A 27,462-nucleotide genomic window follows, 5' to 3' on the forward strand; every position below is an offset into this window, starting at 1 on the left:
AGGGCCCGCTGCCGGCCGGCGAGGGGGGCGGCGCGCCGCGGTGGCGGCGCCAGCGCAGCGTTGCGGCCTGTCCCTCCCCGCGGGGCGGGAGCGGCAGCGGCAGCGGCGCCTGGGCTGGCCGCGGCAGCGCGGGCAGAGCCCTGCCCCCGGCGCGGCTTCCCTTCGGCCGCCCCGGGCAGCCCCCTCTCTTCTCGTCTCTCCTCTCGTCTCCTCTCCCCCGCGGCCCCGCCGGGGGGATGCACCCGGCCCCCTGGGGCAGCGCCTCCGCCCGCCGTCCGGCTCCCTGAGCGGCCTTCCCGCCCCGCCGCGTCCCTGCTTCTCCCCTCTCAGGTGCGGGCGGAGGCGGTGAGCGGGTGAAGCCCCCGCCCGGCGGCCTCCCCCATGGTGGGCTTCGGGGCCAACCGGAGGGGCGGCCGTCTGCCTTCCCTTGTCTTCGTGGCGCTGCTGGTGGTGATCGCCATCCTCGCCTTCAACTGCTGGAACGCCTCGTCCCGCCAGGCCCTGCTGCAGGAGGAGGTGGCGGAGCTGCAGAGCCAGGCCAAGCGCACCGAGGTGGCACGGGGGCGCCTGGAGAAGAGGAACTCGGACCTGATGGGCAAGGTCGACTCCCACAAGAAGCAGCTGGAGCAGAAGGAGGCCGACTACAGCCACCTGAGCAGCCAGCTGCAGGCCAGGGACGGCCAGGTGAAGAAGTGCGAGGACAGCAAGGTAAAGCGGAGGGTGCAGCCGGGCCCCGGGGACGGCGGGAGGGTCCCCCGGCGCCCTGCGGGGTGGCTCTGCCCGGGGGGGGCACCCTCGGTCCGGTGTCCCTGCAGCGCCTGCAGCCTGAGGGTGGAATAAGCCCCCGAAGGCACTGGTTTCTAGAGCTGGTGCGTTGGCTTTGGTTGCTGTCGGGACACTTGCCGTGCGCTGGGGTTTCTGAAGGTATCCCAGAAAAGAGCTGAAAATGTCTAGCAAAGGCAGTGTGTGTGCTAACGGTGAAAACACTGAGAGCTCACTGTCTTCCAGACGGCTATTTTTAATTTTTTTAATGAGCTTTCCTCCTCTGCTGAGATTATTTCATCTTTCGTGATCAGTCAAAAAGCTATACGCAGCCTTAAAACTACAGTTTGCTTGGCCTTAAGGAAAACGAATCGAGTATAATGTTGCAGCGTAGCACCCCTGAGCTTGTTCTCCCTGTCGGTCTCAAAATGCCTTGCACATCCAGGTCTGGTTCTTATGCAGCCAGCATACACTTGGGGAAAGTTCTTGCTGCTGACATTACGTGTCATTTCCTTTAGCTGCAAAGAGACAAGCTAATACAAAATTCAGCTTGCCCTTTTATGTGGAGGTGGCCTGGGAATTTCTTTTGTTGTGGAAGGGAAAATGAGTGAATGTATCAACTTTCACTGTTCCACTTTCATAATCATCACAGGCGACTCTTTACAGAGGAGTTGGGCAGGCAAGTTCTTTTACTCAGTCGTGTATGGTAGCGTGTACTCTATTTGCATGCAGTTCATAATTCTGCTAACTGAACGCTGTTTATCACAGTAGGATTCATGGAAATATTACACTCTCAGGCTTATTACTAGATGAGTTTGTTTTTCTGGCCCTTTCATATCACACATTTGATGAGCACTATAAGAAAATACATCTAATTGTCACAGAAAAATCTGCACATACATGGCTTGTTACAGAATTATGGACTCCTTCAAACTGATTTAGTTTGTATTAAAGTTATGTGTTCTTTCCGACTGAACCATTAAAATTAAGCCATTTGTGTGTTCAGCAAACACGTTTTTTTAAAACTTTTTAATTTCTGAGATTGGAATAAAAAGCCTGATTAGATATGTAATGGTGGATACTGGTGCTCTCTATTGGAAATAAATGCAACTAACACCATTGTGATAAATATATTTTGATACTACAAAATCTAGTTTAATTTATAAATAAGTATTCTATACAGAGATCAAAATAGTTAGGTCTGATGAGTAAGAGATGCTGAACTCAAAGCAATTAGGTTTTAATAAAGATGCTTCCCCTTGTAAAAGCCAGAAAAATTGTAGTTTTCTAAACTGTTGGGGTTTTGTTTTGGGTTTTTTGTTGTTTTGTTGTGTTGTTTCTTTTTTTAAATTGAACTTTTACATGCAAATAGAGGGCAAATAGGTTTAGTTGTTCATTGCCCTCTTTGGTAAAAGCAAGCATTCAGAGATGGTAGTAGTTTGAAAATGCAGGAGGTGGTCAGTCGCAGCACCGACCTGGAACTCCCTTTCTCCGGCTGTTGAGGATAGTAAAATAACATGAGTGCATGGCTAGACTGGACAAATTGATGGAGGAGGTCTGCTGAAGGTTGATAAATCCATTGAAACTGCCTCCAAGCTGCAGGCTGTTGGAGAAGTGGCTAAGGATATTCCAGGGAAGTAATATTGGTGGGTATTTGTAGTACAGCTGTTCTTTATGTAGGTAAAGTTGATTTTGTGTTCTTATGATTCAGCCTGTGTTCATAGGGCAAGGAGCTTGTTTCATGTGCTATTGTAACTGACTGCCAGGTGTAAAACTCCACTGGTGGTATTCAAGTAAGCTATCAATTATTGGGCTGCATGGCAAGGCTTGCTTTTAATACAAGAAAATTGTATTTTTTTTTTTTTAAATCTGTGATGTTTTACTGTAGGACACCAGGAGAGAAAATGCAAGTGCTAAGTCAGGGTGTCTAACAAGGGTTACTGGAAGCCAGAGCCCATTTTGATGCACATGATACAAACAGGTGCTGTTGAGCTGTACTTGCCTGCACCTGAGCACTGTGGTGTTCTCCATAAATCTGGCTGGTCTTTGAATGCTCTCGAAGTCCAGCATCTCACAGGGCAGACAGAGCAGGAGGGGAGCAAGAAAAATGAGACTAGTAAACCTCACAAATTGATTTTATCGTTAAGCGTATGCATGCTGCAGTATATGTCCTGTATCTTTGTTCTAGAAGCTACCATTTAAGGTCATGTGAACTAGCAGCTTTTGAATATCCTCTCTTCTTGTGTTCAAAATGTTCAGTGTGCCTTAATAGGCAAGAATAGCAGTATGTTTCATTAAAAACCAGTCACTGTCCCTTTCTCTCTTGCTCCCATGTGAGCTACTGCCACGTTCTCAGTGGCAGCAATCCTATTTTTTTTTCTAAAAAACCCCCTTTAAGTGAGTGTACTTTAGAGAGTAGAGAATAAAGCTCTGTTTTAGAGAATAAAGATCTGTTACCAAAAAAACCACTGACTAGTAGGCATAAAGTGTCTGACCGAAAAAGGCTTGAATGGTAATTTTTTTGTCTCAAAATAGAATTAGGCAAGGATGTTATTTGAACAAACTGGGTTTTACCAGTGATCTTAGTCCATTTGTGAAATTCAGGAGCTGTAATAACACCAGCACTGGTAACTCCCAGGGTGTCAAGTGATCACAATAGATCTAGGCTTATTTCATAGAAAATGCATTTGAAAGATGCTACTCTGCTGGTTCACAGTGTCAATTCTGCTTTACGCTCCTATGTCTTCATAAGAGATTCTTTGCCTTGTGGTCATGTAAATTAAGTGTGCGTTCCCCAGTGTTGAGGCAACTTGAATTTCTGCGGGCAGCTTTCTCCTAGCTCAGTGATATCTGTAGTCAAGCCCAAACCCTTGTCTCTCTCCTCCCTCCCCCTATATGCATAACAAGCCAGTCACGCTGCACCAGAATATTGTTTGCTCTTTTGAGCAAATGTAGTAGTGTGACCTAGTGTCTTGTGTTAAAAAAAAGCATGACTTCTTGGGAATTCTCTTCTCCTGTCACCCTGTGCTCCTCTTGGTAAGCTTGTGATGGTCTGCTGGACCTTGGAACAAACCAGAGGAGTTCTCTTTTGGAGCTCCTCTTGGGAGGCAGACAGGAGTAGTGATTGCCCCAGTGTTTGAGGAGGTGATGCATGCAGAAGTAGCATTAGTTTACTCAGTATTTCATGCTTTTTTTGTAGCATACCGTGAGGATACTTTTTTTTGTGTAGTTTTACACGTCCCTTTGCAATAGGCTCAATAAAATGATTGAATGGCAGGAATTTGTGATGGAGAGCTTCCAAATGGCAACCGTCCAGCGTGTAGGGGTTCATAGCTCTGTATTTGCTATTGCAGCTCTCAAGAGCATGCCTTTCTCATTCCAAAGCTGTTGCTGGCAACACCAGGTGTGTAATACAGCCTTGCCCCTTAGCTGGTGCCTAGAAACGGTGCTTCATAGGATGAAACTGTTCAGTAAAACATCCTTGGGAGCAGCTGGTTGTGTTCTTTGTTGCCAAAACTCCTTGATAGCTCCTCAGTTCGCAAAGCTGTAGCTTTACAGCAGTGATGTTGAGTGCATCTTCCAATCTTACCGCACGTTCCTGATGATAACGTCATCTCTGACGCTGTACTAATTGCCTGATGATAGCACTGTCTATTCTGAAAAAGGCAGTTGACAATAGTAGAAGGATCATGCAATTGTGGCATATAGACTTTTAAACAGCTTTCCTATGCTGTTCCAACACGTGCCCTAGCAGTGGGTTGGGAATGCCCAGGCTCCTGAAGCTCCACAGAGGAATATGGACATCTGCTCGTCCTGCTTCAACAGGCAATTCAGAGGGTGTTCTTGCTAGATAAAGAAATGACTCCCAGGGAAATATGTATGGATATTTACAGTTCACCACTTCATCAGGAAGTAATACCACCTGTGTTCTGTCCTGCCATACATAGAGATAAGCTCCAGCATGTTTATAACTTTTTTTCTTACAGTGCCTTTCAATATATGACAAGACTGTTAACACTTCAGACAGCACTGGAAGGTTGCCTTGCATGTACGTAGCTCCAGCATGCACAAGATTTTTGATGTTTTTTTTCCTGTTCAGAGCTCATTGGGCTACAGAGAATTTCGTTTACACATCCCAACTGCTTTGGAAAGGATCTGAGAAGCCACTGAGAAATATGAACAGTACAAATAGGTCTAGACTCAAGGAGGACACAGCTCAGAAAGAACTGGACTTGCGCCATGGTTTGTGGAGTGTGGTTTTTTTTGCATGTGTAGGTGGAACAGATCCCATGAATCATAAGAAATCATCTTCCCTTTCTATCCTTCAGATGAGGGACATTTGCTGTCAGCTGAGCTGTTTTGGATATAAATTCTGTCACTTTTCTCTGAAAGTCAAAATCGCCAAAATGAAAGATTGTGTGATAAAACTGATGCTATCTTCAAATCAAACTCCTGTTAACAGACAGGCAGCCCTCCCCAAGCCCATGGCAAATCAAATGTTTTATAGCATGAACAGAAGCAAGCCAGTAAGAAGGCTTTATGTATTATGAATTCTGATAGATGGAGGTTTGAAAATGGAACCTGCTGCTTCCCAGGATCTCCTTTGTTTGTAGATTTATTGGGTTCTGGGAGAGAACTGCATAAGAGTGGAAGACAGGAAAAAAAATTGGTTGTTATTGCCAGTGGCTTTGCAAAATAGGGAAGGATACTTTTTCATTAATGTTCAACAAATTGCTCTTTTTGTGTCTGTTCCCCTGTCCCTGTGTCCATTCGATGGAGAGCTGGCAAGATGGGTGCCTGTTGGAATAGAAGGGCTTGGCCGTTACTTTTGTCTTGTGCTTCTGTGTGAAGGCCCCACTGCAGGGGTTACTTGCGCTTTGGAAATAAAGCACAGGAAGTCCAACACAGGCTTTCATTTAATAGAGTATTGTTCTTTGTGCATCCTGTAAGTAGTGTGCCTTAAATGTCTTGGTGGGCAGAGCACGTGTGTAACTGCTTCTCAAATGAGTGGCTTTCTAACATGCTGAGAAGGCTCCTTAAGTGTCCCTATTGGGTGTTCTTATTTTATATCATATTTCAGAGCAGTATGGTCAGAGTTCTCAGGTTACCACAAGACTGCATCATCTGCCATTTTTTCTTTTTTTTGGGAAAAGCCTTGTGAAGTGGCTGGGCTCGCAGTGGTGCCTCTGCACTCCAGAAACCCTCTTGGCTTTTGTTCTCAGCCATGGGGCAGGGTTTGCTGCCAGCACTGCCCATGTGTGCATTGCTGCTAGGGATGAGCCAGGATACTGCAGTCTGGCACAAACAAAACTCTCGATGGAGCACTCTGTTTCATAAGGAGCCTCTATTATGTGACTGGAGCTGTTGGATGCATGCCTCGGTGTACACTCTGTTCTGCAGAAAATCACGGTTTCAGCAGTTCTTCTATGGCCATAGTTCCTAAAGTTATAAATGCCTGTCTCAACCCATATGGGACAAATTGAGTCAGCCCAGAGTTTGAGTGCCTCTTTTAAAAACAGAAACATTACTTGAAACATTTTTAAAGAAATTAATAATTTGATAAAAAGGAAGGTAGAGGTGGGTGGAGGAAGTCTTAAAGAGAGGGCATACGTCTTTTTTGTTTGTTTTGACAGGAAATGTAGGTAACTGACTCAGACGCTGAGCTTCAGAATCTGTGTGGGTATTGTAATAGCCTGTGTGTGTGTGACCCCCGTGCCAGAGTAGGTGTGCTTGTACTTCGTTTTGGTATTCTGAGAGGTAGTTCTGACCTTGTAACCCAAGAATGACAACCCTGTTTCAGCACCCTTTCTAGAGTTACCATTTATATCGATCATGAAACTACAAGAAAAATAATTACAGCATCAGTGTTGGCTGATGACAGTCGTGGTTTTTTCCACGCTTTCTCAGTATGTTCTACATGTGCGTCTTTCTCTTCATTCCTGCTATATTTTGTCTTTACATATGTTTTTATGTAAGAACAAGGCAAAGCATCTTTACTTAATGACTTTGTGTACATGCATTTCTTATTTATTGTAACTGCTATTTTTTCCTTACTAAAAATACCAAATTAAAAGCTGTTGTGGAAGTCTACTGGTGTTAGATTCTCTCTTAAAAATAAAACGTGTGTTATGAATATTAGGTAGCATCACACAAAAATTTTACTTTAAATACACATTAGGTAAAAATTTTTTGCTAATGATGCTGCGTGTTTATTTTTATACACTTATGCTTTGACATTGGAAATTCACCGTCTCCTTCTGCAGTATCAGAATGCAGTGTGTTTATTTTAGTCCTGACAATCTACTTTTTGGATAGAAATATGTTCTGGAAATAAATTTAAGTCCTTGTTAGCAAAGCCTAAATAGAGTGTTTATGTTGGTGATATCACTTACAGACAACTAAATATACATTACTTATATTTACAAGAACTTTGTATATGTCATTCTGATAATCCTTTACATACATTGTCTTTACAATGAAAACAAACACACTTGAGTCTTCGCAGTCCAAAACCTATCTAACCTGCTGATTGTTTATTTTTACATAACCATTTCTTCCTTTCAGATTAAGCTGCAGAACAACATATCGTATCAAATGGCAGACATACATCGTTTAAAGGGTAAGGAATTTATGGCCAAACAGTGATTTGGCAGACTGTGAAGTTGTGTATTTTTTAACGGCCTGGGTACTGCAGCATACATTTTTAAATGAAAGATGAAGGGATGCTGGAACATCGCATAATGTGAAATTTCATTATATTTGTTTATTACCTGTCTGAATAAGTGTAGGTTTGGCTCTTGTAGACTTTGCTCTACTGTCTGCAGAAAGAACATGTATTCTGGCACTGCTTACTTCCAAGATATTTGAATCATTTTCATGACCAAATACACAGTTTAGTATAGGTTGGATCAGTGATGTTGTGATACTCATGCTGGGTTAGAAAAGGTCCAAAAAACATCTTTTAAGGCCGATATATACAGACATGATCACAATGCCTGTAATCTTACTGTATGGGTTTCAGAGTGACCTGGAACAGCTAATGCCAAAATTTGAACATGCCTGCAGACAATGTGCTTGGCATTTCTGCCTGTATCTATGTAGTTGAAACTTAAAATAGTAGGAAGCTTAATAATTATTGGTAGCCTGAGGAGCAGGGAGAAGAAATTCTAGAACAATTACTAGTGAAGACGAGAAATATGTATTGGTTTTATGGATAGTGTGAAGGTACTTCCTTTTGTACATTTATTGCAGAAAAAGAGTATTTGACAATCATGCCTAAAGTAACCTAGTAGTACTTTTGTGTTACTCAGAATAACAGAATCTTTCAGGAAATTAAGGAGATTTCCAACAGAGAGGTGAAATAGCATTGTGTAAGTCTTCTGAAGGAAAAGGTAAAGAAAAATTTAGGGGTGGTTGTGGGTTAACACCGGCTGGCAACTAAGCACCACACAGCCGCTCGCTCACTCCTCCCCCCTCGCTGGTGGGGTGGGAAGGAGAATCAGAAAAAAAGTAAAAGTTGTGGTTTGAGATAAGAACAGTTTAATAACTGAAATAAAATATAATAATAAGAATTGTAATGGAAAGGAAGATAATAGAGAGAAATAAAACCCAAGAAAGAACAAATGATGCACAATGCAATTGCTCACCACTGCTGACCAATGCCCAGCCAGTCCTGGAGCAGCGATCTGCCCCTCCTGGCCAACTCCCTCTACTTTATAGTATTTTTATGGAATATCACTTTGGCTAGTTCAGGTCAGCTCTCCTGGCTGTGCTCCCTCCCAGCTTCTTGTACACCTGCTTGCTGGCAGAGCATGGAAAACTGAAAAATCCTTAACTTAGTTATCCTGTTATTGCTACTTAGCAACAACTAAAACACCAGTGTGTTATCAACATTATTCTCACGCTAAATGCAGAACACAGCACTGTACCAGCTACTAGGAAGAAAATTAACTCTATCCCAGCTGAAACCAGGACAATATCCACCCCTTATTCTATACCATTTATGTCATGCCCAGGTCCCACACTTTCCAGTATATCCCAATTAATCACCACCACCTTTCCTGTCTCTTGATATATACATACAGATATCATTCCCTTAGTCTATTGGCCAGCCCTATAAAATGTCCGTTGAGTTAATTTAGTCCATGACTTTGGGCTCCATCTGTCATAACAGTCTTTCAGGGCAGGAAATACGGTGTGTGGTGTTGGATTGTTGAATGCTGAAGCCAGTTATGGTTCTATCATTGCTGCACTTTGCTCGGTTTCATCGAAGTTCATTCTTTGTTAATCTGTGTGATTTTTACTGTAATACCCATGATACAGTATAGAGCCACCATAGAAGTAATGATACACAATTAACATCATACAATTTAATTCATTGTCTATTCTCACCCAAAATCAAATCCCTTTGAGGTACAGATCGGGTTTCCCCATCCTCCCGTATTATCCACCAAGTGCACCCAGGTCCTTGAGCAAAAGCAATCCCATGAATGGGTTTGCCTTTGCCTGAGGCAGGAATAACCCAGACTGTTTTCCCTAGCAAACCCTGAAACCAGGACAGGCATAGTATCAGAAGAATTGTTCTGTAATTCATAGTGACATCTGGCATACATGAGTAAATTGGCATTTTTTTCATGTTAGTTTAAGAATCTTTAAAGTATATCTAGAATAAATAACAGAACTTGAGCAAATTTTTAACCTATATAGCAATATTGAAAGTTGTATCCATCATGGAACATTTTTTTCTTATATTTCTATATTCATGTTGATTTTTGCTTCTTCATCTAGAACAACTAGCAGAATTACGTCAGGAATTCATTCGACAGGAAGATCAGCTTCACGAGTACAAGAACAACAATACTTACCTTACAAGGAGATTGGAATATGATAGGTATGTCTTCAAGAATGTTAGTAACTGTAGGTTTGCGTGTGTGTAATGGAGGTCTGTATTTATTAAAAAGTGCAAATTAATCCTATTTCTGCTGATCCTCAAACTTGAGTGTACTACCTTGGTGATGTAACTTTGACTTAGCTAATTGTTTGATTTTTTGAAGTTTTACTTTTTGTGGTGTTCTACTCCCCCCCCCCCCCCCCCCCCCCCCAAAGTGAGAGATGATCTGAGAAAAATCTGACTTACTGGAATTTTTCAGCATTGGACAATTTTTAAGTCAATGCATTTTTTTATAACATGGAGATTTTGGTTAACAAATACTTGAAAGAGTTTAATCAATGCAGTTCTGTAAGGTGCCAGGGTTGTTAATTGCTGTCTTTCTAAAAATGTAATTTTATTTTTTTCAATTGAAGTTGAAAGGATTGTGTATATTGAAATTTTAAGTTGACCTCAGCCTTGTAAGTTTATGGTGTAGAAGCAGGGAGAACAACTACTTCTGAAGCTTTGAGGGATGGGGGAGATTAACACTTGAGAAAATGTTTGAAACTTTCACACACAAAATGATATTCTTTATGTGCTGTGTTGAGTATTTGCAGGTTGGTAGGACACATGAGTTTTGTTGAATTGGGTTGATCTCTGTGTGGCTTGTTAGAGAAGTTGGGACACTTAGCTGTGTTATACAGATCTTGTTATTTGAGTTGGTAGCAGTAACTGATAGTAGTAGTTGTGCATCTTCTGTGTTGACAGCCATGAGAGAGATACTGCTTTCCTAGTGGAATTAATATACGCTGATGACAGATTAACTGTGAAGCTTGACTTTTCGGTTGCTTTCCAGGTTTTGGAGGAAATATGTTCAAGGCCATTCTGTTTATTTTACTGTTTTTATGCTCTGTCCCTATTTTTTCCAGTTCTGCTTTCTTTCTGTATTCAGTCCATTTCCACTCCATACACATTCCAGGACAAGGCTTTTTGGACAGACTATTCTAGTTATATCTCAGGTTTGGCTTTTTGTGCCACTTCATATTTTTACCCCTATTTTATATATGGGAGAGCAGATACAACAAATGAAATATAACTAATAATCTGTTTCTAATCAAGTCTGCAGTGTGGGCAGCAGATCAAGGAAATGAGACTGCAACATGAAGAAAACATAAAGAAATTAATGGACCAAGTTGTGCAGGAACAAAAGGTAATGCGCAGCCAAGTTTCTTTGTTGAATTAGAAGGGCCTGAAGTCTGCTATTTGACTCAGCATTTCAGCTATATGGAGGCCTTGAACATTTCTTCCCTAATTTTTTGTCAAATATTGTCCTGAGCAGCCCTAAATGGGTATTAGTGTAAGAACATCTGCCTGTTTTGCTCAGTCAGTGAACTGAGCCTTGAAGATCAGGCTTAATGCTTTGCTCTGCTACAGCCTTCCTACATGACATCATGTCTAAGGATTTCAGTTTCTTTGTAAAATGGATATTACTTTGTAGGTCTCCAGGGTAGGATCTGTGTTCTTACAACCTTATACAGGTTATTGCAAAGGGGAACCTGATCTCTATTGAGGCCTTGAGGTGCTAATGTGATGCAAATAACAATGGTATTTGAATGGTATCAAGGGTGTAATTATATCGTGCAAGCTGCCAAAAGAATATGGGCCTCTTTCCTACAAACACATGAAATAACCTGCTTTTCTTAAAATTTCATTTCCTTGCTTTATCTCTGTTTACAAACATTTCAAATAATAAGGCAGACTTAAAGTAGATTTCAGTCAGATCTTTTCTTAGAATCTAGAGTTGCTTCAAAGTCTCTGACCCAAGGCTTAAGGCCAATGATGTCTTAACCTCTTTGCCTTATACTTAAGCGCTGCGTATGCCAATATAAATGTCATACAGCCATGCTGTATTTTATATTTTCTGTTCAGTTATGTGTCCATACTCTCATCTCCTACCCTCAGGATTCAGATCTGTATATAGAGGACTTCTGCTGTTGTTTGCTTTGGTGATCATCTAATTCATAAATGTGATTTTCTTACCCAAAGTGTTGTGGTTTAACCCTAGCCAGCAACAAAGCATGATGCAGCTACTTGCTCACTTTCCCTGCCCCCCATCCCGCTGGGTGGGGGAGAGAGTTGGGGAAAAAAGTAAAACTCATGGGTTAAGATAAGAACAGTTTAATAGGACAGAAAGGAAGAAAATAATAATGATACTATTGACAATAATAAAATGACAATAATAAAAGAATTGGAATATACAAAATAAGTGATGCACAATGCAATTGCTCACCACTTGCCGACCAACATCCAGTTAGTTCCCAAGCAGCAATCCTCCCCAGGCCAACTCCCCCCAGTTTATATACTGGGTATGACGTCATGTGGTATGGAATACCCCTTTGGCCAGTTTGGGTCAGCTGCCCTGGCTGTGTCCCCTCCCAACTTCTTGTGCCCCTCCAGCCTTCTTGCTGGCTGGGCATGAGAAGCTGAAAAATCCTTGACTTAGGATAAACATTACTTAGCAACAACTGAAAACATCAGTGTGTTTTCAACATTCTTCTCATCCTGAATCCAAACCATAGCACTATACCAGCTACTAGGAAGAAAATTAACTCTAACCCAGCCAAAACCAGGACACCAAAGTAATCTTGAATTTGAGGGTGTTTGTTTTGTAATTTTCAGGGATGTGCTTAATATTGGTTCCTTATGAATTTGTTCTAACAGGCCACGCAAAAAATTCAGTCCAGCAAAGACACTGAAGTAAGTCCCCATAATGATGACCAGGCAATATCTAAGACTGTTCCAGAGGCAGAAGATAAAAACACAGTAAAGAATGAGCAGCCATCAGATCGTGTTGTAAATGGCAAAGGTATTTCCTTTTTTTTTTTTTTTTTTTGGTCATTTGTGATAGCTAATGTGCCAATTGTGTTGTATCCTTTTGCTATCGGACAGAATCGTGCATTTCTCTGAAGTAAAACAATGAATTTTTTGGCTCAGATAACTTGATTAGCTGCATGTGATTGTACCAAGTTAGAGTTTATAGGTATCCAGAGATTGGCGTGTCCTTTCTCTGGGTCCTTTTATGAAAGTAGTTTCTTGCATAGTTTTGTGTTCACTTCGTTGGTTCATTCACATCTCCTTCCTCATGTGGCCAATTATGAACTGGGGATGGCCTCTCCCCTCCCTGTGAGATGTGTCTTGGGGTGAGCTAGGGAAGGGACATGCTATTGGAGAGCTGGAATCTGCACAGAGACGGTGGCTGGAGGTGAGGAGCATTGAAAACACTGTGAGAAGTCTCTAGCTGTGTAAGTCAGCAGGAACAGTGGGGTCCTTTGGTTATCAGGAGCTGTACAGGAGGCTCTCAGTGAGTAACTTTTGTGGTTGTTTCCTCCCTGTAGGCCTCTCCAAAAGGCAGATGGGTTCCCTTTGTTTCTATTTCTTGTGCTGCTAAATCGGCACCTTTTTCTATCAGTTCAGTGTCTATTCCAGCCAGCTTCTTGCAGCAGGCTTTTCTTACTCTGCTGCCAAGAGCAGTGCATCTGTTTCCCATCCTTTTCTGAAAATTGTACTGACTTTGGGAGCACTGCTCCAGAGCAGTCTTCAGTGACTTTGACAGTACAATATAAGCAGTGTTGTAGTTGCATTATCAATATGGGACATGTTCTGTGGATAAAGGACTTTTCTACTGGTCTTAGAGCCTTCCACAAGAGGGAAATTCACTGTTCAACCTTAAAGGTTAAGGCAGAATACCCTATTCTTGTCTTACAGAGAAAATCAAACCAGGAGGAGATGCAGGCATGCCTGAAATAGAAGATAATGACCCTGCTAAAGCTGAAGATACTCCCACTGGTTAGAAGTATTCTAATACTTCCACATTTGGGTTCTTAGTGGCATATATATTCTGTTTGAATACCACGTGTTTCATAGTGAATGCAAAGTTTTAAAATTTGTCTATGGAAATAAAATTCAAGTGAGGTGTAAAATCTGATAATTTTTACTGTGCTTTAGAGGTTTGATTTCTCAAAACTGAATGCTTCTGACCATGCCCTCCCCCCCCCCCCCCCCCCCCGTGCCCCCTGAATTATATTTTCATCTATGGTTTAAAAACAAGAAAACAACAACAACAAAATTACAGGATTGTAGGAGGAAGGCCTGGTATATAGTGTCTGTTTGTTTCATGTTAATGCTTTTGTCCATGTATTTTGTTTTAGCTTTAAAGAAGCCACTTATTTCAGCTTCTAAAAGTGAAGGTCATCAACCTGTTATAAATCTTCCAACTGAACAGCCCCATGCTCCAAATCTGGCACCAGGTAAAATTCTTATTAGCAGGTGACAAATCAACATTTTGTAGGAAACTTACCATTTAATATCTGCTACAATATCACGATGTTAGATGTAGGTGGCCAGCCCCTTTTTTGTTTGATGTGGTTACAAAATGAAAAACAACGATCAATTTCTGCAGGATGCAAGATTGAGTGTGTTCTTAGTCTGGCTTCCTGAGGCACTGAGGTTGCTGGCTGTATGATCTCTTTTCGTCGTCCCCCCACCCAGTAATTTCTGAGCCTTTTGACCAACTTCAGCCAAATTTGAGAGTTAGAAGTTTCAAAGACAAGTGCTTCAAGATTTCTCCACTGGACAGAGGAGAGAAATTGAAATTAGTATTCCTCCTTAGGGGTACTAATTAGATAGGGCTGCAACATATCATCGGGAGTTGGTTGTTGATCTATTAGTAGCCAGTTATATTCAGAGATTAAACCAGTGGTACTATTGCTTACTCAGTGTCCTCCTGTGCCTGTGAACAGCTAACTTGAGGGTGATGTGGGGGAGGCTTAGGACATGAGAGAACTAAAAGTACTGTAGTGAAAGGGTTTAGAAGAATTACAGTTAGAAAGGACACAAATATGTAGAAAATATATTTAATCCTGGTGGATCAAGTCACTTTGCTTTAATGTCAAAGAGAACGTTAGGTTATATCTGCACTGCAAGTGGCATGTTCAAATACTGTCCTGCTAAAAAACATTAAATGTAACGTATTCATTACATATTTGTGACGTGACCAAACAGCTTGAAGTTTTTTGTTATGCCCATTTTTGGTTCTTTTGAAAAAATGCAACAGAAGTATTTATTAATTTCTTTCCTTTTGCAGTGGATGTGTAAGCAGATTAGAATACCAAAATTGGGGAGCTCAAAGTCTGTATATACATTTAAAGTTTATTATTTCCAAATGTCAGATCTTTTAAATAGTTCGTTTCTTTTTGTTGTTCTGAGGTATTCCTTCATTTTGACTTTTATTAATGAGAAAACATAAGTAGCAAGTGAAAAGCTTGCTTCGTTGAATTTAGAGTTTATCAACAGAAGGTTGATGTGAATTTCAAGGGGACCAGGGTTTTCTTTATTCCTCGGTTATGTAGTCCTGTGATTCTGCTTATTATTTTTAGCATAACTTCTGTGACCTACTGCAACCTTCTCCTCAGATCATAGCTCTTGAAACAATAAATGATGCTTAGTGGATTTGAAAAGCAGAATCAGCAGGAGGATAAAAAAAATACATAAACGTATTATTGTTCTGGGCTTCATCAAGCACTTAAGTACATACAGAAAATCAGCTGAGAAGGTAACAACTTAGGATTGATTACATATTAAAATGTGATTAATTATCTTTTGCAGTAACATTCTAGCCTCCTTTTTGAACCATGTAAAAACCAAACACGCTTCCTCATTCTGTAGGTTTGCACAGTGACAATGATGGGAATCCTGATACTGTGAAGCAGATACCTCCAAATTCTCTCCAGCACTTAAATTTTGAAGAAAATGTGGAAAATCAGAAAGAACACAAAATTGAGACAGACCATATAAAAATTCCAAAGAGCAGAGTTAGTGACTTGCAGAAGATGAAGCAAAGTAAGTTGGCCAATATCATATACTTCAATATATTAAGAAAATCACTTAAATTTTCTGTCTGTAATAGTGCCTGTCTGGAAAATAGGAACTATTACAGCAGGTGGCCTTCTGGAGCGTACGCCTGAAAAGAAATGTATAATGTTACTGTGTAAAAGATATGCCTTAATGTGTCATCTTTCAGATATATATATATATATATCTCCTAGTCACTACACACTTAAATAGATTAAGTCAAGGATTTTGATACATGCATGATACCGAGTTACTTATATTCACACTGTATTACTTAAATACACTGTTTTGGACAATATCGTAAGAATTCAGCCCTTGCATAGGGGGTCTTTGTGATGGTATATGTTTATTGGCCAGAAGTTTGTTTTTCTGTGTGAGGAAGTTTTCCAGAACCCTTCTCTTCCATGTCTGCGCAAGGAAGAAGCCTTCAGACAGGAGCAAATCATGTATTTGTTTATTGTGTATGATGGTGGTAATACTGCTGAGGCTTATTGGGCAGACAGCAGGTAAGAACTTGCAAAGACACATTCAGCTGTCTGTGTACTGTTGTTTTTGAGATGTGTGTCTACCTTGTGGCTGATACCGTAACACTGGGAGAGTGTTATGCCTACAGCATTTGATTTTGCATCTTCCTATTGCATTGGAACAAGTTTCTTACGGTATCAGTGGAGGTACTATACTCCCAAGTATTAGAGTATCCTGACTAGGTATACCTTAACCTAGTTATTTTCAAAGAACTATTTCCAATTGTTTAGCATTTGGGTGGGGAGGGGGCATTTGGAAGAAAAAACATAGTGCTGAAACATCTCTTCTTATTTGGATTAAAAAAAAAAATTTTTTTTCTTTATCTTATATAGGTATTATAAATTCAACTTCAAATTTCATTGTACTCTCAGCTAAGTAGTTTTCATTTAGGCTTTGCTTTCTGTGGTTAAAATCTGTCTGTACTCCAAGATGACAAGTTACTACATTAGAACAGCCATCTTCAGAGTCACAAGAATTGGGAGGAGAAAAGGATTCTATAGCTTCCCTCCAGAAACCTGTGTTAATTCTGTGGATTGGATAAACAGTGGTACAGAAGTAGCAATTTTGTTGAAATAGAATCATAAATTGGTTTCAGTGATCAATGAAAAGAGTTCTGAAAGCTTGGGTTGCTCTTAGGAACATAGAACTATGAATTCATTTTTGTCATAAAAGGTTTAGTTTGGGAAGTTCCCTTCATTAGAATTAAGTTGTTGCAGTTCCTTTTCTTGGTCTAGAACTTGACTGGCGATTCTGTAGCTTGGAGAAATTGCAGTAAAAAAGCGTTAACCTCTAGCAATCTCTTAAATTGAATAACAGAGAACTAAGTTTAAAATAATACTCCCATTTATTCCTGTAGAATGTTTTAGTTGCTTTTCTGAAGCAGAGGTTAAATTAAAACGGGACTTGTGAGCATATAGTCAGACTTGCTAGCAGACAGCTGTAGGGTGTATATTGGCATAAAGGGGTATACAGGGATGTGGGAGTTCAGTGTGTTCTTCCTTGCCCCCCCCAAGGGTCAGAGTAGTAGTAGGTAGTGCCAGACCTTATCTGAGAGGTTTAAAAAGCTACCTGAAATGGTTTCTGAACCATTAACAACTTTGAGAGATACCATCATACCGCAGGAGGACATGTCTTTAAAAAGTGAATGGGAAGAGGATTTGAGGAGTTCTAGAGGCCCAGCAGCCTAGCTTTAATACCTGGAAAGGTAACTGGACAAATTCTCAATCAGTTTGAATACAATATGACAAGTGGTTAACACGGATTTTTCAAGAACAGATTGTGTCAAAGTGGTATGATCTGAAAAGTATGTATTCAAAGGAACGAAAACAGTAAAAACAGGTATGTGACTTTGTTGTAGGCAAATTAATGGAGACCTGGTCAGGAATAAATTGCTATTTGGTGGGTGCACAACTTTAAGAAAAGAATATTCCAGGCATAGGTATTACTAACTATTTGAAAACCTTCTGTGAGGTTTACAAAGATGCATCCTTTGCTTGGCACTGTTTGGTATTTTGAGTGCTGGATGATAAACAATGTATGAGATGTGGTTTCAGCAACATAAAAGTTTGTAAACATAAAAGTAGTCTGCAATTAAGAATGGAGAATTACATGCACAGAGTAAGTGACAAATAACAAGTGAGCAGTTTGGTCAAAACCAATGCGGTCAACAGTGGGTATTAGTCACTAACAAATGTTTGAGGTGAGGTTTTTCTTCTGGGATGTGTTAATAGGAATGTCAAATAAGATAATAAGATAAAGTAACTAACTCTCTTTTACCTAGTGCTTGTGAGGCCATCCTCCAGCTTTAAATACCAAAGAAAGATGATGTGAAGCTGGGAGGAATTCAGGGGAGAGGAAAAAAAAAAAAAAAAGTAGGGTTTAGTATGAGGGGAAAAAAGCTCTAAAAAGACAAGGGTTGAAGTAGGGTATGAATACCAATTTACTGTTTTGTTGGGTTTGGGGTTTTGTTTTGTTTTTTTTTTTAAGAAAGAGATCTTTAGGGAAGGCTTCAGTTGTTTTAATATCATTCATGGATCTTTCTGATGAAGTGGGGATAGGTGTATTCAAAATTGGCATGCAACCTGTGCAAGCTTTTCTTCCATTCTGTGTACCCTGAGATGTGCGAGTATCTAGTTTATCAAAGGAGCTTCTTGAAGATCCTGCACTTGTCAGGCTGAGTGACTACAGCTGAAATGACAGAGCTCCATATTTCAGTTGTTGGGGTTTTTAAGTGGATTGGCAGTCTTCCCTGGTAATGGATTAAATGATGTGGTGGGCTAGCTTTGTAGGCAGGAGCAGCAAATGAAATGTCTCCATTGTAGGCTGTGAATGGGTACCTAAGAGTCAGTCATCATCACCGATTAGTCTTTTCCTTTTCTCTTTGCTCCTTCATATTTGTAATAGCTTACATTGTAATGATGCAATGAGGGAGAGTGTTTCTCTATCACATATGGAAATAGCAAATCCAGGTTTGTAGAAGATTTCTTTCCTAACTGGTCAGCAGTGGCTGTTCGGAAAGGTCCCTCGGTGATAAATTAATCTCTCTGGTATAGGGGAGCCCAGCTCTGGCACACAGCTTTCACTGTAGACAATTGCCTGGCTGGGGCTTTGGTTACTGAGCACTTCATAAATTGCTGTGCATCAGCCCATGGGATGACACTTAGTAACCATCATTGGTCAGGCTGTCATATCTGTCCAGTTTCAGAATTGGGGAACTTCTCCCAAAAAGATGTTTTCCTTTTTTATTTTGATAGCATAGATTTAAAAAGCAACTTTGGTACTAGGTATAGAGATGGGCACATTGCAACTGTTCGGTTTCAAAAGCAGCAGAACCTGAAAGTGACTGCAGCAACATCACTATTTGTGCTTTTACCTGGCACCCTGGAAAAATGCTGGGTGCAGCAAACCTCCAGTCCATGCTGCTGTTTAAAGTTGTCCTGTAAGCAGGTCCTTAGTGATGAGCACGTGGACAGCTGCTTCAAGTAGTGTGTTTCTAAGGATGCAGCTTTGAGTAATACCCCACGTCTATTCAGAATGCATTTTGGCAAATGTTACCTGCAGATTTTAGCATCAGTGACATCCTTATGGGGCATTCCGTGCTGTCACTAACTTCTTGTACTTCAGGACAACATATTCCACTGTGCCTCAAATAGTCCATGCAATGCCTGCGTTACAGCCACTGACTGAGGTTTGGAGTGATTTGAGATCCACAATGCCATCAAGATTCCAGGTCTTACTTGTCTGTTTCGGAAAGCAATTGGTGCATTGCTTGGTCCAGCTACCAGTGACTCCTGTTTCGGTGTTTGCCTGAAGTCTTGGTATGCCAAGACCGTGATACGTGCCTTGCATTAGAGTATTGATGTTCTCCTGATGTCGTGTGAGACGTCATCTACTGCCTAAATCTTTTGTACACCTGACTCTGCATGCACAGGCAGTGGAGTTGCTGTTAAGACCACTTAGCCCAAAATGACTGCTGGTGAGGCTTGTGTGCTCAGCCTTTCCTCCCTCGATTTGAAGTCGCTTGAGCTAAAATACCAAATGCTTAAAGCAGAATGAAGCGCCTGTACTGAAAGAGTAGCTGCATCCTGCAGCTGTGCTGGAATCCCAAGCTCACCAGGGCTGTTCGGTACGCTGGGCTGCTCGTGTGAGCTTCAGCTCACAGCTCACAGGCCTGTATGGGCTTGTTGTGTTTCCTAGGATCTCTTTCTAATATTTTAACCTTTCCTTCTGTCAGCTTAAATTTATTCAGTACTTGTTTGTCATGGGATTTCTGGCATATCTACAGGCTTGTTTTTTCTGTAAGTTAAGTGCATTCAGTTGTCTTTCCATAGCTTATTTTATATTTAACGTGTGTGAGTTGTATGGTTCTGTCTGCTTTTTATATATAATGCAGTGTCCAAAACTACGAACAATAATAGCAAGGATTCCTCATTTTAGATGAATAGAGAATGACTAATATATTAAACTTCTGATTTCTAAACAGATCATAGTTTCTTCTTGCATATTTTATGAAAATAACTGAAACTTCTGTTTCTGTATATTTGAGCTACACTAGATGTGATTCTTCCGCTTTTCTTCCCCATCCAGATAAGCACTATGTTATAGTTTCTGTCCTGATTTTTATATACTGCCACATATGATAGTTTTCATTGTTTTAAGAAATAATTTTGTTTTTACATCTGTCCATTGTAACCACAACCTTCCTTTTAATCCTAATGTTGAAATAATATTCTCCAGTTTTACTTGATAATTGCTTCCACTGCGAATCACTTAACATCTGCCTTGGCAGATTTTTTTCTCAGTCCATTTCCAGTCTGTAAAGATTGTATCACACTTTAATCCTGTTTTTCTCATTTATACACAATCCCTCCAGACTTGTATACTCTGCAGACTCAGTGTTGCATTCTTTAAGCAATGGGCAAGCAGACTGAACTGCATTGGACTTGAACAGATCTCCTCGTATCCCATTAAACACCAGCTCTGAACTTGACATCACACCATTAATCTTTCATTGTGTGCTTGGTTGACTGTCTAGTCATTTCATAGTTCCAGCTAATTGTCGTTTTTCTTGTGCATTGTTTCAGTATCTGGAACTGTTCTTAATTCTTTGCTGGGAGACAAAAATACTGGATTCAGAACATTTTGAAAATGGTTAAAGCTTAACAGGAATCCAGAGTGTAAAGCCAAATTAATTAGGTAGTTAAAAAAATCAGTTCAGAGATGCAAGGCAGATCTTTGCTAGATTTTTTTTTACCCTTGACAGTATGGTACACACTCTGCAGACATTACCGTATACAAAGTCAGCAATATATTGCTCCATTGTGTGTAGAAAAATGCCAGTCCTCCTCAGAAAAAAGCCTAGACACAAAAACTTCCCCTGCATGCTCCTCAGCATTTTAAGAAAACTTTTATGGGTGTTTGTAGGTAATCAAAGATGGAGCGTTTTGTTTGGATGCTTACTCTAGCTCTTTTCTCCAAAGAGTGAAGCTTATAAAATCAGATTTCACAAGATCCAAATGCTGAGTGACTGAGTATATCCTTTTGGCACGGAGGTGTTCCATAAGCCTTGTTGTTCTCCCCCTGCCCAAGCCCTCTCCCTTCTACCCCCTTTCTCCTTCAGCTGAAACTACTACAAACCCCCAACTATCTTAACCTGCGGTCTGCTTTCGTTTAGTATCTTCCTATTTCTTTCCTCTCTGCTTCTGACTTAATCCTTTGCCTACTTCACAGGCCGATTCTTTGATGAGAATGAATCCCCTGTTGATCCGCAGCAGGGTTCTAAACTGGCAGATTATAATGGGGATGATGGTAACGTGGGTGAGTATGAGGCAGACAAACAGGCTGAGCTGGCTTACAATGAGGAAGAGGATGGTGATGGTGGAGAAGAAGACGTCCAAGGTGAGCTTGGGCCTTATCTCCATCCCATTGTAATAAAATCCACGCTGAATTTACTTGTTGAATTTGTGTAAAGCCTCGCTATTTTTAGCTGATCACAAATTTCTAGTATAGAATAAATAAGCTTTAGGCAATCTTTAAAATTTGGTCTTGCTCTCTGTTTGAAAGCAATGTTACAGCAGTTTCCAGTGAGAGGATTTCGATACCTTATTTCAGTTGTGTATACAGTTTCTGCTAGGAAAATTAAGACACTTCAAATTTCAGAAATGGTTTTGTCTAAACCCCAAATCTGGTATCTACCTAGTTGGGATGTAGTCTTTGACATTACTAAGGCAATTTTCAAATACAGAAGCGTAGTTTTTTTTGACTACTGCTTTTGTCACACCTGCCTTAAGGTGGTATGCAATGAGGTCTCAGTTACCAATTCTAAGTGTAATTTTTGCACATTGTACACAGATTCAACAGGCCTCTGGTTTTCCTTGCTAACCAAATTTCAAAACTCATTAATCTGGTGCCAGCCTCATACCTGTATATGCATGTTCACCACCTCTTGTTCTGCATGCGTTTCAGTGCATCGCCCCTCCTCTCCATTGCTTGTCTGCCATGTATCTGGCACGCTGTCTACCATTCTCCATCTAGTTGTTTGGTAATATTTTGTGAAGAGCTTGCATGTCTGTAGGGTAAAAATGTTTACCTAAACATATATAGTATTTCCAATTAAGGAAAGTGCAAAATAAAGGGGGGGGGGACGGGGACGGGACAGGACAATGATGGATGGATGGACATGATTGAAGTTCTACAGGCACCCAGATTTAGATCCTCATGATGCAACTTTTTTAGTTGGTAGTTTTTCAAACATGTATTTAAGTGGTGTATTCCAAGCATAATTAATGGGAAAAGCTGCTAAAAAGCAACTGATTTCTGTGGGCCTGCATCTAACTATGCAGTGTAAGCATTTTTTGGCTGGGCTGGTAGTTTGAAACTCGTGAACAAGCAAAAGAAAAGTATGGATCAGAACCTTGGGCAGTTAATTAACTTACTGATAAAAATGAAAACTCAGTTGCTGCTCCAGAAGATGTGTCCTGTTTTGTTACACTTGCTCAAAACTCGCAACGGAATTTAGTCACTCTGGATTGCTAACATCCGTTCCTCTGGATGGATTATTACTGGGTTGTAATTTGCTTGTACCAGCTAGCTTCTAAATGAAGGTACAAAAGTATATACAGCTGCTTCTGTCGATGCTGTGGAAGTAGGAGACTTGCTTCTAATCATTATGATCTTGTAATGAAAAGGAAAGCATGGTATGTCGTGCATGTTTGTACGTCTAAGCTCTGCTCTGCAGATTGAAGCAGTTGTGTGAGTTGGGTATTTAATTTTGTTTATTTCAGTTCCCCATAGTAAGCAGTGGGTGATGCCTGGCTCCTCACCACCATAGTTCCTTAACTGGACTTGAGAATACCATTCTTGAAGGTTTAACCAAGGCCATGTAACTGTTACTTAATCTCTGCTAATTTCTACTATTCACTTCACCCAGCTTTTGGGCTCGTCTTTACCTGCAGCCATTGTGCTGCTGACCAGGAGTGTGGGAGGAGGTTGGCTGCCCAAGTGGTGGAGGGACATGGCCCTTGCTGTACCTCAGAGCTCCATGCCGGTTTGCTTATGAATACATTGCTATGGTGGCCTTTACAGGGAAAATAATGGCTTTAGGTAGCAAGAGTTAATAACATGTATGCTGTAAACTATTACCAGTAACATGAACAGCGTTCCTGTATGCCACTTCCAAAAGGGTGGGTATGATACAGTAGCAAGTGGTGGAAAGTTGTTAAAAACTGTAGAGATTGTGCTTATGTAGCTTGATATGCAAGGGATATTTGAAAAAGTAAGAGCTCTAACTGCAAATGGCCTCATAAAACTGTTTCCCATTTAGATGTGGTACCTGTCAGTTCACTGCTCTGGTGGCTTTAAATTTGGACTTGGCGAAAATCTTTTTTCTGATCAACCCCTCTGTATATCTGTATAGGCATAATGGATTTAATATCTGGGAGTAAAGATGAAAGAGTGACTTCTGGAAGCCTTTTCATGAAGAACAGTCTGAGCAGTGTATGTTACTACCTCAGACTTATTTTTCCAAGCCCTTTGTTATGTGGTTTCCTAATAACTTGTTGACTTGATTTGATACAAGTCAAGCAGCATGGCAAGTGGTACTTCCAGAAGTAGCATTTTAGAAACAGTGTCTGCTTTAGTCTTTACAGTAGTTTGTTTGCAGGGTATGAGAGGGTAGAATTGTGGGGTTTTGGAGGGAGAGTGGTTACAATTGTTTAGGGAGGGGAAAAAAACCTGAATTTCTGTCTAAAAACTATCAGAAAAACATCACACGGTTTTGCATCAGGCTAGAACAAAGCATGTGGCATGTGCAAACAAAGCAATTTAATTTAAATGTGTTTTTCTGTTGCCACTAGAAATGTGTGGGCCTTAGACTGAAATTATCAGAGGAAAATACACAACTTTGGGAGATATGCTCATGTGAATGTCGGTATCTAATCTGGCATTCCTTCTTTCAGTCCACCTGTTTGAAATGCAAGGTGATATTTAAAAGTTGTTGGCTTCTACTATAGCAAACATGTTTTTGTGGTGGCTGGATTATATAAATCAAGTGATATCCACATGCTGTATTAGTAGTTTCTTACCGAACAAAAGCATGTGTCGTGTAGATAAGCTTCAGCCTTTTGCTGCTGGGAGTATGTTACCATCGGGTACCAACCTTGCGTGCAGGCTGATGAGTAATTGTTGTTAAAGTGTTGAAGAGCTTCAAGCAGCTTATCATCTAGTAAAAGACTCAGTAAACTTTAACTTTGCTTTCCATTTGTGTGAACAAGCATCTTTCCTGAATATAAAGGAACACAGCTTTGAAATGCAGGAAGAGCTTATTAATTGACACAAACTGAAGTTTTAGGGCTTTTTCACTTATTGAGGGAAGAAGGCTGGGGACCCACACAGGTAGAATGCAGAATATTATAATATGTTTTAAAACATCACTTGAAAAAAATTACTGAATGTGCATTTTCTTGATGGATGTTTTTGTGTGTGCTACAGTAAATGGTTATACTGAGGATGCACACGTTTGTTTTAATTTTACGATTTTCCATGAGGCTCAAAAACCAAAACCCAAGGAGTAGAAGTCAAGAAGTAGGACAGAGTAGAGTGGTGGAGCGAGAGTCATTCTGGATCTGAAAAACGAGATGAAACATCTTCATTCTTCCAGTCAAGGGCAAAGCTGTAAATCTATTGTAAAGATGAACCAAGCGCAGCTGGGAAAGATGTGGCGTGCCTGAAGTGGCCACTTAAAATGCGTTGCCCCTGCCCTGCTCTCAGCTCCTGCTGTGTGTTCCCTGGCTGAGTGCACAGCTATTCTGCAATTCACGAGTAGACGTCTTGACTGACGGGCTGAGTGTTTTATCACGTAGGAGCCCGGCTAGATGGGTTTGTTTCAGCCGTGAAGAGTAGTGGTGAAAAATGTATTGTTGAGTCTTCAGCAGTGCTGAGAGGGAGAACAGGGATTTCCCTTGATAAGAGGTTGGAAAAGGTTGAGAGCTGCCTTTCACATTTTTAAAAGTTTCTCTTCAAATTTTACCCTCAAGTCTGACATGTGAGGTAGCAGTATATAAAAATGTTGACAGCAAAGTCAATTCCAGCATTAGTAAAAATCTCATGACTGAAAAATGTGCTGTGCCATGTTTGTGTGGAAGGTATCATCTTTCAAATCTGAGAAGTAGGTGGAAAAAGTATTACCTTAGCCTGGAGGGGGTCATGCTGACTTCTCTGTGCTAGTCCTGTCAGGTACCCAACCTTTGCAAAATTGTACAGTGTATTAACTCTAGAATGGGTTAAAAAATGGCAATGTAACATTCCAAAGTAATTGACTTTGTAGTTGGATTTTAGCGGGAGAGGTTGAAATCTTTATAGGAAGATTCTCAAATTACAGTAGTAAGTTTAACTAGTTCTACCATCTCTTAAGTCAATAAATCACTGAAACATGGTTGCAATAAAGCCAAAGATATTGTCCCAGAGTGCTGACAGCTGGACTTGTAATCGCAGGCCCATATGTGTCCTCCGGATTTTCCCCAATGACTCCATTCCCGGAACCAGACAAGGCCAATTCAGTGTGGATGTATGCATTAGCAGCATGTTCTGGGAAAAGTATGTTTAAACATTTTTTCAGTAGTATCACATCAGACTTGATCTGAATATTTTAATTGCAGATGATGAAGAAAGAGATCTACAAAATGACCTTGTTGATTATGGCAAGCCACGCTTCAGTGATGGTGTTCTTTAAGGCCTAAATTAAGCAGGAAATGTGGATGAGGAGAGATCTCAACTGAGGAACTTGAAGTGCTGCAAAACTGAACCATTTTTACTTCTGTGTTTCTTACTTTAAAGGAAGCTGATAATAAAAAGTGATGAGTATACTCAAAGTCAGTGACGTAACAGAAGGAAACAGTTCTGTACATATGTACATAGTTGTACTATTGCAAATTGTATTAAAACTACATTTTTGTTGTTACATTGAGCCAATTACTTAGACTGTACCTTATCTGTAATAATCTTTACATTTAAAACCGATATTATAAATATGGGCTGAATTGTTTCTGCAATTTAGAAAACTTTGTAAACTGGAGAACTTGTACAGTTTGTATCTCATGTAACAAATACACTGTGGAAACAATGTACAGCCAAAGGACTCCTTTTCTACAGTAATACCTGTATGAGCAAAAATACTGCTTTTCTCATGAGTGCTGTGTTTTTGTATTTTGCAGGTGAGCTATCAGTTGAGAATGAAAACTGAATGTTTAAAAAATTGCTCCTTCCTTAATGTAACAGAGGAAAGGCTATGACGGTCTTTGGAAGCAAGTACCATTTTAATTCTCATATACAGTGACCAAATCTAGTAGCTAGAGCTGGAAATCAGTGATATTAGGATTTTTAATAATTTGATACATCCTGAAAAAGTTGTGTAACTAATAGCTTATTTTAAAAGGTAATATAAATAATTCAGCACAGCTTATAGGAAATCTTTGTGTTAAAGAGAGCAAGTGTGTTAGTGAGAAACAGGCAAGTCTACATCAGCTTTGCAGGAACCTTACTGGAAGGAACAACCCCTACCCTCGGTAAATACGTGGTATGCACTGTTTCACTGTCTTGAGAGCATCCATCCTGTGTCACAGTCACTCAAGTTAATTTACAATTTAATACTTTGATACAGATCTCTAAACATCTGCCATGTTCCATGTTTTGATTTTCTATATCGGAAAGTTTGTAAGTTAGATACTTTTTGTATTCTGTGTTTAAGCACTTTCTGAATTTTATGGAAATGATTCTGTTGATCTACAGTAGTGGAAATTACGGTTATTAACCCAACCTGCTTCTCCAAAAGGGCTACTGTGAAAAGAAATTATAGGGCCAATGACGTGGGTGATTGTACTTTATCTCTGTACTCAGGTTCCAGTTTGAAGTAACAGCTAAGGTTTGCTCAATGCCAATTCAGTGAACCTTTTAAATAAATTTCAACAGTCATACAATTTTTTTTTAACTTTTTTTTTTTTTTGGCTACAGGGATCTTCTACTAATCAGACTTAAATATACAAGAAGTAAAAATTTCACATTCTGGTGATGCATCTTAAGGTTTTTTTTTACTTAAGGCTTGAGCTCTTCATTCCATACTTCTGGGAGGCAGATGGGGGGAATAGCCCTTTGCATGGTGTGATGTACTTTCAGTTGAAAATAAAATGCTGAACCTGCTCAGAATTAGATACCATACTAATACCACACAATGAGTATGAACTTGTACCAGGATTCTAAGAATAGCAGTCTTCAGTAAATACTGTATTTAAGCACTACAATTTTTTTTGTCTTAAAATGTAATTTCACCCTGAATTAGGTGTTAACTTGATTCTTCTAATGAAAGCAACATTTATGGGTTCTAATAAATGAAGTTGTTTAAAGTA

The 27,462-nt window shown here is 40.3% G+C and overlaps 1 protein-coding gene across 3 annotated transcripts; it reads left to right on the forward strand.

Moving 5' to 3' along the window:
• Window positions 1–27,462, forward strand: GOLM2 (golgi membrane protein 2). 3 transcript variants are annotated; one of them, XM_052809023.1, is made up of 11 exons: window positions 1–708; window positions 7,327–7,381; window positions 9,550–9,652; window positions 10,751–10,841; window positions 12,353–12,497; window positions 13,397–13,477; window positions 13,840–13,938; window positions 15,356–15,529; window positions 21,296–21,463; window positions 23,481–23,560; window positions 25,720–27,462. In XM_052809023.1, exons 1-11 carry the CDS (start codon window positions 382–384, stop codon window positions 25,798–25,800), a joined length of 1,404 nt encoding a protein of 467 aa, XP_052664983.1. In that variant the 5' UTR covers window positions 1–381; the 3' UTR covers window positions 25,801–27,462. The 3 variants fall into 3 exon arrangements, with proteins under 3 accessions (XP_052664983.1, XP_052664984.1, XP_052664985.1); XM_052809024.1 differs by lacking the exon at window positions 23,481–23,560 and having other exon boundaries at window positions 3–708; XM_052809025.1 differs by lacking the exons at window positions 21,296–21,463; window positions 23,481–23,560 and having other exon boundaries at window positions 3–708.

Source organism: Harpia harpyja, chromosome 14 (assembly GCF_026419915.1).
Source record: "Harpia harpyja isolate bHarHar1 chromosome 14, bHarHar1 primary haplotype, whole genome shotgun sequence".
In the NCBI taxonomy this organism is placed as follows: Eukaryota; Metazoa; Chordata; class Aves; order Accipitriformes; family Accipitridae; genus Harpia; species Harpia harpyja.